This window comes from Scylla paramamosain, chromosome 4 (genome assembly GCF_035594125.1).
Source record: "Scylla paramamosain isolate STU-SP2022 chromosome 4, ASM3559412v1, whole genome shotgun sequence".
In the NCBI taxonomy this organism is placed as follows: domain Eukaryota; kingdom Metazoa; phylum Arthropoda; class Malacostraca; order Decapoda; family Portunidae; genus Scylla; species Scylla paramamosain.
In genome coordinates this window covers 27917027-27929210 of record NC_087154.1, presented here as the reverse complement: position 1 = coordinate 27929210, position 12184 = coordinate 27917027, and the positions used below count along the sequence as shown (strand labels likewise).

At 38.8% G+C, this 12184-nt stretch overlaps 1 protein-coding gene across 2 annotated transcripts in view; it reads left to right on the top strand.

The window, feature by feature from the left end:
* Window positions 1–501: 501 nt before the first annotated feature.
* LOC135099941 (facilitated trehalose transporter Tret1-like) overlaps window positions 502–12184 on the top strand; it is a 27611-nt gene continuing 15928 nt past the window's right edge. Inside the window, exons 1-3 of one of the 2 annotated variants that reach the window (XM_064002669.1) lie at window positions 529–839; window positions 7629–7690; window positions 8503–8545. Coding sequence is in view for 1 of the 2 variants with exons in the window: in XM_064002668.1 (XP_063858738.1) it covers window positions 779–839; window positions 7629–7690 (123 nt within the window). In the remaining variant the exon portion in view is untranslated. Of the gene's footprint in view, window positions 840–7628; window positions 7691–8502; window positions 8546–12184 lie in introns of both variants that reach the window. The other variant, XM_064002668.1, reaches the window with a different exon arrangement.

Genomic DNA, 12184 nt, shown 5'->3' with positions numbered 1-12184 from the left:
TGAGTTCCTTAATTCGTGGACGTCTATGAAAAGACGTGGAAAAGTGCAGAGTGGTATCACCAGCGAAAGAGTGGATATGATAAGTTTGGCTTATAAGATCATTAATGAATAATAGGAAGACAAAATAGCAAGAAGCTGGCCTACACTGATTGGTCCCGCTCTAATCCTTGACGTACCACATAGCAGTGGTCTGCCCTTGAACATTGAGATGCCAATTAATATTATATAGTCACACATTTATGTGACTACAACTTCCTGACTACAATGCTTATAAGTGCCATCTCACTTCGGGATAGATTTAGTACAGAACTCTGAACTCTATATGTTTAAAAAAAAAGAAATAGTTACTCCGAAGAGTAGTGGAAACTGCGAAGGGGAAAGCAAGTAAAATATAATGCAGTCACTATCACTGCTGCCCACCCCTACCATCCCTTCTTCCCCTTACCACTGAACACCATCAAGCTGGTGTGTATTCTGACTGTGGCTTTGCATGTCACCTTGCCACCGAATGCTAGACGTGTTAAAAAAATTAAAAAATAAAATAAAATAAATTAAAAAAATAAATAAAACGCTCACCATCAGTTCGACTTGCTTCTCGACCGCAGTCTACCGTAGCTTGTAGTGGCGAGAGGAACGGTCAGTCTCTCAGAACCTGAAGGTCGCGTCAACAAGTAGCTGCGTTAGTCTGGCGTTGTTTTGAGTGTACTAAGGTGCTGAGTGCGTCAAGTAAAACATTTCAAGAAAAAAATATTCTGATTATTGGGAGCACACACTCCTCATGATAAACATGACCTGCGAATTACATGAAGCTCAAGAACTGCAGGAACTGCAACAAAAAGGTATATATATGCACGAATTTCTACTTACTGTCATCCTTATTCTGCGTATATTATTGGTGCTAGACTATAACGGTATCTTCATTATTTCATCCCTTTCACAGGTAAAATCTTAAACTATATACAAATGATGTGTCATATATGTTACAAAGATAAAATATAATAAAATAAAAAGAAACTGCAACTCTGCATCGGTTTGAATCTATTCGATTTACTCAGTATTTGATGGATGTAGTAACCACGAACGAAAACACACATACACATACACTCACACACTTTCTTAGCCTCCTTTATGTTTTCTAGTTTCTTTTCTACTAAGGAATAATCTACGGAATCAGATTTAATTTCGATGAACAAAGAAAAGAAAAATATCTTCCACCACCAGAAAATATATTAATGTCGGCTATAAGTATTACAGTAATGCGCAACAGACAAACAGACTTGAAGATTGGTAGCAGATATTGACTTGTTTTTTTTTTTGTTTTTTTTCCTGGCACAAACTAATACCAAACCACAATCGCTTTAAGATTCCATGATTTCAAGTGCTTTCCCTCAGTCTAAGTCCTCTAATTTGTTGAGAGTCTTCTTACAAAACCTGATATTTAAGATTTTTGCAGCTCTGAGGACTAAGATTCAGGGAAACACTATACAGAGAAAGAGGGTGCAATATTAGACTCGACTCCTGATTATGAATGCACATATTATACGGTTAAGGTCAGTAATCGCAGGGATGTGTCAGTAGTACAGTAGTAGCAGTGTCACTATAACTAATACATAGTGGAAATACGCACCAGTTAATGTTAAGTGAAGACTGAAAAGTTAAGCAAGGCCCTGTTAAAATATGGTAAGATCTTAAAGGGTAACCAGAGACATCGGAACGCGAATCCTTGACTTCACCTGACCCTTAATAAAGCCAATGGTTGTTCCTCTTGTAACAACGCGTCTTCATAGCTCCCTCTCTCACCGCCAGCCGACAGGCCGTTTCATCATCGGTCCCAACACACACGTCGCTCGAAAGATCCTGTCACAGGAATGTGTGAATCTCTCTCTCTCTCTCTCTCTCTCTCTCTCTCTCTCTCTCTCTCTCTCTCTCTCTCTCTCTCTCTCAATCTTCATAACAGAAAATCTACACTATTTTTCAGTGATTTTTTGATGTCCAGACAAATGTAAGAGTTAAAAATAGCCATTCTGTGTGGTAACAAGTGATCTTCAATCTCAGTTAACAGACAGATATGAAAATGAGAAAAAAAAAAGTCTACAGGAGATATACGTTCGAAGAAAACTGAATTCAGCTCATGAATGTTAACAGTCACGAAGCCAACAAGGGAATCCCCTCTCCTTCTAAACAATGAAAACACCCAATAATTTTGATGTTTGGTCTCTCTCTCTCTCTCTCTCTCTCTCTCTCTCTCTCTCTCTCTCTCTCTCTCTCTCTCTCTCTCTCTCTCTCTCTCTCTCTCTCTCTCGTTCCAGTCACGAATATAGTAAATGAATGTAGTGTAGTTAGTAAAGATTGTTGTATAGGTATTGTGCATGTTCACAATATATTCAGATACTTACTGTTTCTCATATTTACGTGCAATTAACGCCACACAAAGACGATAAGTAAGAATAAGGTGAACAAGGGAGGCGGAAAAAATTAAAGTTATACAGGATATACGGCGACTAGCACTGGTGACCTTGGACATTCCTCTTTGGGGGCCACGATTATGCAGAAGGACACTGTCTGGAAGAGAGAGAGAGAGAGAGAGAGAGAGAGAGAGAGAGGAGAGAGAGAGAGAGAGAGAGAGAGGGAGAGAGAGAGAGAGAGAGAGAGAGAGAGAGAGAGAGAGAGAGACTGTGTGTGGTGGGTAGATCCCAAACATGTGTAGAAAATTAAAGTAATGAGAGAGAGAGAGAGAGAGAGAGAGAGAGAGAGAGAGAGAGAGAGAGTGAGAGAGAGAGAGAGAGAGAGAGAGAGAGAGAGAGAGAGAGAGAGAGAGAACCAGTGTGGGGTTGGGAGATCGAAAACATGTTTAGCATACTAATATGGGGGGGGAGAGAGAGAGAGAGAGAGAGAGAGAGAGAGAGAGAGAGAGAGAGAGAGAGAGAGAGAGAGAGAGAGAGAGAGAGAGAGAGAGAGAGAGAGAGAGAGGGAGGGAGGGAGGGAGGGAGGGAGGGGGGAGAGAGAGAGAGAGAGAGAGAGAGAGTGAGAGAGAGAGAGGAGAGAGAGAGAGAGAGAGAGAGAGAGAGAGAGAGAGAGAGAGAGAGAGAGAGAGAGAGAGAGAGAGGAGAGAGAGAGAGAGAGAGAGAGAGGGAGAGTGGAGGGAGGGAGGGAGGGAGGGAGGGAGGGAGAGAGATACAAGCTCCTCTATTAACAACAGTGCTGTACAAGATGCAAAACATCACAGCAAGGTCAACATCATGTGACTGATAATATAGTCAAAAGCGACATACAGCTCTAAACATTAATCTTGAACTCTGCTTCTGTGACTTGCAAATTATCTACTGAACTCTAATCCACTCTTAGTTGACCATGATTTGCATTTTTTCTATCATTTGTTCCTCTGCAGAAATTAAACCATGAATGCAGAGAAACCAGAGTGCCGAACATCGTGTTGAATATCTCGAAAAACTCAATATTTTCACTATCTACTCGAAGTATTTTTCAATAGCACTTTACTGTCCTTTACTATGAATATACTCATGCTATACTTCACTAAAAATCTCAACTGACAACTTCACAACGAATCTCTCACTAAAACATCTTTCATGTGTTTTAGGTATTGTGTCGCCTCCCAAATCATATTCTCCTCCCAGGTGCAGGGAACTAACCTGTCTTTGTACGGAATACGGCTCCCATACATAGGATGTTCCAAACACGTGGAATCAAAAGTTTTTGCTTCATCAACTCCTATCCTTAACTTTGTCGTGTTTTATGTAGCACAGTCATTTTGCGTCCTCAAATTTCTAAAAGGAACTTGTGAATTCAAGGGGAAAGCGCTGAGTTTTATAAACTTTACTGAGTTTATACTATTCACACATGTTTACGCTTACATGATCATATACGACAACAGTTATACACAACATTCTTTGCACAGTATATACTAGTTACATAATATTGATCTGTCTCTTCCGATAATATATATTCAATATCTCGAAATCCTTCAACAGCACATTTCCGATTCAGATCTCTTTACGCAATTAACATTCAATAACAAATACATCTTAAACATACCTAATTCCCTTTTTTCGATATATAACTGAAACATTTTATTCTGGACCGCATTATAACTGCTGGGCTCTACTTACGAGTTGTGTAACAAGCGGCTTGCCCATCTTGACCCTCTCTGGTCTGACAGCCCTGTCTAACATCTCTCTGTCTCCTGTGTATTCCCGTCTTCTATACACCACATAATATACCCCATGATGCTGAAGTGACTTTTCTGCCCCAAGAAGGCTTTCATTGTAATAAGACTGATTTCCCATTAACCTCTGTAAATCGTATCTTCATGCAATCAAAAAAAAAGGAGGAGTGGAATTATGACATCTTGCTGTGACCGCTCTCTCACGTATGTACAGTAACACAAACGTCCTCTAAAAGTCTCTCGTTACAGGTGCCTTCATCAGCCTTGGTACCTTCCAGTTTCCTTGTCAAATAATTTTGTGACAGCCCACCTGGTTATCTCTTCAAGCAATCTGCAATCTCCCTCCCGATTCTGTTGTCTGTTAGTTCCGTGATGACTCGCCAAATCTTGCCATTCTCCTCGGTGGTCACTTTTTGTCTCTCATCTAGATATCAGGATAGTGAGAGCTTCTTGCATTCTATTATTGTCTTATATTCTTCTTTCTTGGTTATAAGAACCTGATTTTTCTCAATCCCCCCTCACTCCGGTGCACTAGTAAAACTTCTTGCTATCTTCCATCGTTATTTCAAGGCTACTGAACTTGCATAACGGCATGCCTCTCCCCTACTTGCTGCCTCTCTATACAAGACTTACATACTCTCATTCTTATTCCCCTTTCCATTTCACTCTTGTAATATTTAATCTGGATCTCTTTCATTGGTAAAATCTGTAAGTCGGTCTTTTTTTCTGCTTTTTTTTTTTACAGCTTCACTGGTGGAGTATCAAGACACCTCTGGCACTTAACCAACCAACCCGTTTCTCTCTCTCTCTCTCTCTCTCTCTCTCTCTCTCTCTCTCTCTCTCTCTCTCTCTCTCTCTCTCTCTCTCTCTCTCTTTTGGGGTGGACAAAGGGGGAGTGGGAGAGAGAGAATTGCAAGTTTTTTTTTTTTTCTTCATATTTTACGTTTTTGTTCAGTCTCTACCTCACGTGAAACACAATTATGAATGCCTGGAAAAAAAAAAAGCATCATGCACAAACACGAAGAGGAACATCAAACAGACTTAACAACACATCACGTTGCAGGTGAAAGCAGCATGAAAGTGTTGCTGCCTAGTCGTCTTGAGGATCGTCAGAATTAGATAATGGGTGTTAAAGTAGAGATGCATGGCATTAAGAAGTCAGGAGGAGAGTGGTGACTTGTCTGAGTCCAGGAGACATAGAATGAGATGTATGTACACTGGCAGTAGTTCATGCTCTTTTCATCAGAATCTTAAAACTTACCGCTACAACAAAACAATGTATTAATTGTTATCTGTTCGGCGATCGCATCTTGAAGTTACCTCCAACAGTACAACATCGATTACTTTTTCTTGCCCAACAATATACTGTATCTACAGTACAAACATCATATATATATATATATATATATATATATATATATATATATATATATATATATATATATATATATATATATATATATATATATATATATATATATATATATATATATATATATATATATATATATATATATTTTTTTTTTTTTTTTTTTTTTTTTTTTTTTTTCCTGTAGGAGGGACACCGGCCAAGGGCAACAAGATACAATAAAAAAATTAAAAAGGCCCACTGAGATGCCGGTCCCCAAATGGGTTCCAAAGCGGTAGTCAAAAATTGAAGGCTAAGAGTCTTGAAGCAATTCATGTCATAGGAAGGTGGAGATACAGAAGCAGGCAAGGAGTTCGAGTTTACCAGAGAAAGAGATGAAAACTGTGAATAGTGTATGACGAAGGTGGATAGAAGAGGAGTGAGAGAAAATAGTTTTATAATATAGCGAGGCCGCAAAAGGGTGGGGGAGGCATGAAGTCAGCAAGATCACAAGAGCAATTAACGTGAAAATACATAGAGTTCAAAGATAGTAAGAGATGCAATTGTACAGCGAAAATAGTCGGAGGAGAGGAGTTATTTTCATAATGTTCGGCAGAACGGTATGAGTGAAACCCCTTATAAATGTGAAGCGTATCCCATACATAGATGGATAAGGCTCATGTACAAAGTAAGCAGCTGGTGGAATAAGAAAACTGGCAGAGACATTCAGAGCGTTTAGCTTCACAGAAGATGTTTTAGATAAAAATGAGATGTGACGCTTCTAGTTTAAATTAATAGTAAAGGACAGACAGAGAATGTTCAGTGTAAAAGAGGAGGAAAGTTGGATGTCACTGAGGAAGTAGGGAGTCTATGAGGCATTGAACAACAATAAGTTTGCCCTACCCCAGTCAGAAATTTTAGTAAGATAAGAAGTCAGGCGCTCGGTGGCTTCAATGCATGTGCTGCTTAATTCCTGAAGGTTTGGATGACTAAGAAAAGACATGGAAAAATGCAGTGGCATCATCAGCGTAAAAGTGAATAAGCCAAGAAGTTTGGCTTAGAAATTCAATGATAAATAACATGAAGAGAGTGGGTGACAGGATAGAACCGTGAGGAACACCATTTACTATAGACTTAGAAGAAGAACAGTGACCGTCTACCATAGTAACAACAGCACAATCAGAAAGGAACCTTAAGATGAAGTTACAGAGAGAAGGACAGAAGCCGTAGGAGGGTAGTTTAGAAATCAAAGTTTTGTGCCAATTCCTATCTAGTGATTTTGATATATCTAAGGTAACAGCAAAAGTTTCAACAAAATCCCTAAAAGCGGATAACCAAGACTCTGTAGAGCGGGCACGACGGAACCTATACTGGCGATCAGATACAAAAGTTCTTAAATGATAGTTGTTTCAGAATTTTCCTGTTGATAGATTCAAAAATTTTAGAAAGACATAAAACTAAGGCAACAGGGCGGTAGTTTGATGGATTAGAGCGGTAATCCACTTTAGTAACAGGCTGAATGAAGGCAAACTTCCAGCATGAACGAATTGTAGATGTTGCCAAAGTTGATAGAGTTTGACTAGACAAAGTGCAAGCATGGAAGCAATGTTTCAGAAAACAATAGGAGGCATCCTATCGTATCCGTGTGTGTGTGTGTGTGTGTGTGTGTGTGTGTGTGTGTGTGTGTGTGTGTGTGTGTGTGTGTGTGTGTGTGTGTGTGTGTGTGTGTGTGGAAGATCAAGTAAAAGGAAAATATATTTCCACTGTTAGGAGCAAGTGAAAAAAAAAATCGTCGATATATCATAAGTAGAGCTTTGATCTATTCCTCTTCCTCAATTTTCTTATGCCATACAGCAACAGTTCGTTCGATTATCGATTATATGCATGCCATAAGCTTGCCAAATTACAGGCTAAGATGTTACTAGTGTGTGTGTGTGTGTGTGTGTGTGTGTGTGTGTGTGTGTGTGTGTGTGTGTGTGTGTGTGTGTGTGTGTGTGTGTGTGTGTGTGTGTGTGTGTGTGTGTGAATAAATTATGAGAGTGCAGGAAAAAAAAAAAAATCTCCTCTCATAGCACACATTTTTTTTTCCCCTAACAGTTGCTGAAAAAGATGAACAGGATGAACCTCGGGCAGAGCGTCGTTTACGACTGGTAAAGCAGGTAAGATTTCTACGAAGGGTGCTTACAGGATGCAAAATGAAAAGAAAGAAGTTGCTTCATGAGTAGAAGGCCGTTCCTGCTTTGGAATGTGATCAAAAACTTGACTCTGTCCTGGTCAACTTTATCGCCAGCCAGCCACACAGGATATAGTACAATTATGCACTTGAATAAACATCCATTTTGGACAGGACAAACATTTTTTTTTTTTTTTTTTTTACCAGTTCTCCAGCCTGCTCTCGTCTGCCGCCTTCCTTAATCCCGCCATCCCTCCTTCACCAATCTTTCTCTCTTCCCATCCTACCATCCTGCCGCTTCCTCTTCTCCTTAATCTCAAGCCCTAGGGATACCGTACATGTAATGGCCATCTTCCCAGGTTCTATCTGATCCTGCTATCCCTCGCCCCCCATATATCTCATATAGTACGTCATGCTCTCTTTGCGCCCATTTCTTCACTTCTCTCTCTCTCTCTCTCTCTCTCTCTCTCTCTCTCTCTCTCTCTCTCTCTCTCTCTCTCTCTCTCTCTCTCTCTCACAAACACAGCGGCAATCATGACAAGCTCAATAAGCCATACTAAATGGATGCCGATGACTGAAAACTACCATACATCACCAAAGTCCATATATAATTCAACTACTAATCACTCGACGAGGCACCACACACCAATAAGTATAGTCATGCTCCAGCACTCACCACTCACAGCATAATTAGACAGTAGCTCTAGCATCTAATAATTATGGGGAAGCCTCTTATCCCATGCCAAAATGTTGAGAGGACACAAAATTTGATACGCTTTTTTTTTTTTTTTTTTTAAGGAAGGGGCAGCAGCATGCCGATGTGCCAGTGATAGCAGGCAAGGTGAGATTCTCAACACTCACATCCCGATGGTTCCATCTGTGCCTCCATCTTTCAAGGGATCATTTTGTTTCCTTGTTATAACAGAACAACAGACACAAATGTGTTGACTCTTAGTGCCCTTACACACGAGGACACTAGTGTCCGCCACCGGTGTCGGACACTAGTTGCCTCCCATATTATCAAATGGAGCCTTTCACACGAGGCAACAGCTGTGTCCCAAGCAGACAACTTCCGGGCAACAGATATTTCGGTGTCTCGTTCCCGCAACACGTGGCGGACACTGACGGTTGCCGCCACTCACTGCAAAGCATTGTTTTAAATGGAAGCTTTCACACGTAGCCACCAGTGTCCGCCACCGCTGCCCACTGGCCAGCTTCTCATGCTCAGTTTGACACCCACCATCATCCCATGATGGAAGGAGACGGCCTATCAAGGACAATTTCGAAGATGGTGGAGAAGCTGAACACGGAGGACCTCATTTGTGAAATAGAAAAACTACCAGCACTATGGGACCCATCTTGTGAGGGATATGCAAATAAGATAGAAAAGCAGAACTGCTGGAATGCAATAATGGTGATACTCATTCCTGATTTTGAAGAGAAACCCCTCTCAGAAAAGAAAGAAATACGTAAGTCCTTTATGTGTCCTTTATGTGTTTCCCGCCATTCTTCCGACTGAGGTGTGTGAGTGGCTCACTAGTTGCCAAGCGGTGTCTTGAGCAAGGACACTAGTGTCCGACACCGGTGGCGTACACTAGTATCCTCGTGTGTAAGAGCACTTAATTAAAAGATTCTCTCTCTCTCTCTCTCTCTCTCTCTCTCTCTCTCTCTCTCTCTCTCTCTCTCTCTCTCTCTCTCTCTCACATGCTCTTAGTTCTCTCCATAAGTTTATAGCTGGCAAAAACGAGTGTTGTGCACCATGTCCAAGACCGTGGTGAATCACACACACACACACACACACACACACACACACACACACACACACACACACACACACACACGCACGCACGCACGCACGCACGCGCGCGCGCGCGCGCGAATTTGAAATTTCCGCTATCACAAATCCGTTAACTTAATGCATAACTTTCACAATCGCAATTCCGCAAATTTTGAGATTTAGTTTAAATCTCAATCGCAATTTTGCTATTGCAAATAGCTACACAATATTTGCAGTATTCTTCCACAAAACTTGACACCGCATATGCAAACCGCAAACAAAAATTCTATTATCAATATCTATCACTCGTTTGTTGGAAATAAATAGGGAATAAAACGTAAATTGCGTAAATCCAGCAAATAATCAATGTATCTGCATCAGATATCTTTTGCATAAATATTTTAGTTATTTTAAACAGTTAAACACTGGTTTTTACTTTGAAATAAGGCGAAATATAAAAAAAAAAATATATATATATATATAGTTTTCCCGTCCCTTACCCCATCGCCGGTAATTAAGCGTGAAATCACTCTACGTCTACGTGCAAAACCAGTCGGAGTAACTAAATGAAACTATGTCTGCTTTTTCAACATATTCTGATGTATATATCATGTGATTTTCAAGTCCCTAGCTGCAATAGGTGAATTAAAGTTACCCCTTAAATTTTATGACGCAATATCTCAAAATGGTGGATTTTGGTATATAAAACTTATCTCCTCCGTTGTTATTCCTGTTACACATATATCGGCTGTTGCAGCTTGTGAAACTATGAGAGGCAAACAAAGTCTGCTATCGAAATTTTTTGTTTGCAGTTGATTTTGAATTTTGACAAATATTTAAAGGTCTTTTTTTTTTCATCGAACAAAAAAATTTTTTTTTTATTATTATCGCACAGGAAAAAGCGATAGCAGACATTGTTCTCCTATTCTTCCTGATCTTTATTATTATTTTTTTTTTATTATTTTATTTACAGAAATTGGTCAATCAATAAGGGAGGAGATACGAGTTGAACGTAAGCAATTTAACATGGGATTAGCAATTTTACAACCCCATCACATAAGTTGACTTTTGTCTTCCTCTCCTTCTTGGTCCTTCAGGTGTCCAGTCAACTGCATGGGGTATAATCCTGTCCGGCCCGCGTATTTCCACTCTGTATCCCACCATTGTGTCAATACCGCTCCCAGCCCGTCATATCCCCAAACGTCATTGCTCGTCTCTACCAATGGGAAGAAAACCATACACCGCTACCATATTCAAATAAAGATTACATGTAAGACTTGCATTTGTAGGTTTAAACGATGAATAAATTATATATATATATATATATATATATATATATATATATATATATATATATATATATATATATATATATATATATATATATATGATAGCTTGATGTGTGGCTGCACCACTAGCTACCCGTATTCATTGTTACATCAGCTTCATCCCCAAGTTCATCCGAGTAGTCTCTTTAATCTTACCTTATTTTCCTTTTAACCTCACTGAGTAAACTCCAATATTTAGCCTTCTAAATCTGAGGTTCTGTTTTCTGAAAGGAATCAACAACACACTTCTGTTTCCATTTTTTCTTCTACTGCATTCCATGTGTCTTCAATTATCCACTTTTTCCTCTTTTTTCTTTTTGTTCCTAGAACCTCATTCCCTACCTGTTGATAAACTTCTCACTCATCAGTCCACATTTCACCAATTGTCAATGCATCTTCTTGCACTGTTTCAAGTACCACAAATCAATTCTTGCATGCAACTGAAATTCTTCACTTTTTTTAACATTTAAAAGTTTTGATGTATTATACCATATCACAATGTAGAGGGTAGAATATGCCCAATACATAAGACAGGAGTTGCAGGAGATGAAATTCACTACATGTTCAAATGTCCCTTTTATAAAAACAGTAGGAATACATGTATTAAGAGATATAACCGCACAAATATCAATGTTATACTATTTAAAAGCAATAATGTTCACAGCATTTTGAATGTAGCAAAATTTATAAAAAAAATAATGGACTATTTCAAGGGTGATTAAAATGTTCTTTTGTTTATCTGACATATGTGCTGTGGGAATTTACATGACAAAGTTATTGTACTCATATACCCAGCTTAGGGGAGCCTGAGTAAATAAACCTTTCAAATATATCATAAACCTTTCAAAAAGGGATGGAGGATTGTGAATGGTAAAGCAGGAACAAGGGAGGGAGGGAAGGAATGGTGTGGGGGAGGGAGCTGGAATCAAGGTTTATCAAACCTCCTCAGTTGAAATAAGCAATGGATTGATTTGAAAAATAGTAATAAAATAATAACAATAATAATAATAATAATAATAATAATAATAATAATAATAATAATAATAATAATAATAATAATAATAATAATAATAAATAATAATAATAACAATAATAATAATAATAATAATAGTAGTAGTAGTAGTAGTAGTAGTAGTAGTAGTAGTAGTAGTAGTAGTAGTAGTAGCAGTAGCAGTAACAGTAGTAGTAGTAGTAAACAAAAACATAATGAATGAACAAAAGTAAATAAACAGTAAAAATCCAAAAGGAATTAAGCTTACCAACACATGGATAACTTAAATTACGATTACCTCCCACTTTACTTCACGTTTTCCATGTGTGACTTTTTTTTGTAGACAACTTTTTTTTTCATTTTAAGTTCAGTTTCCCTAGTCAA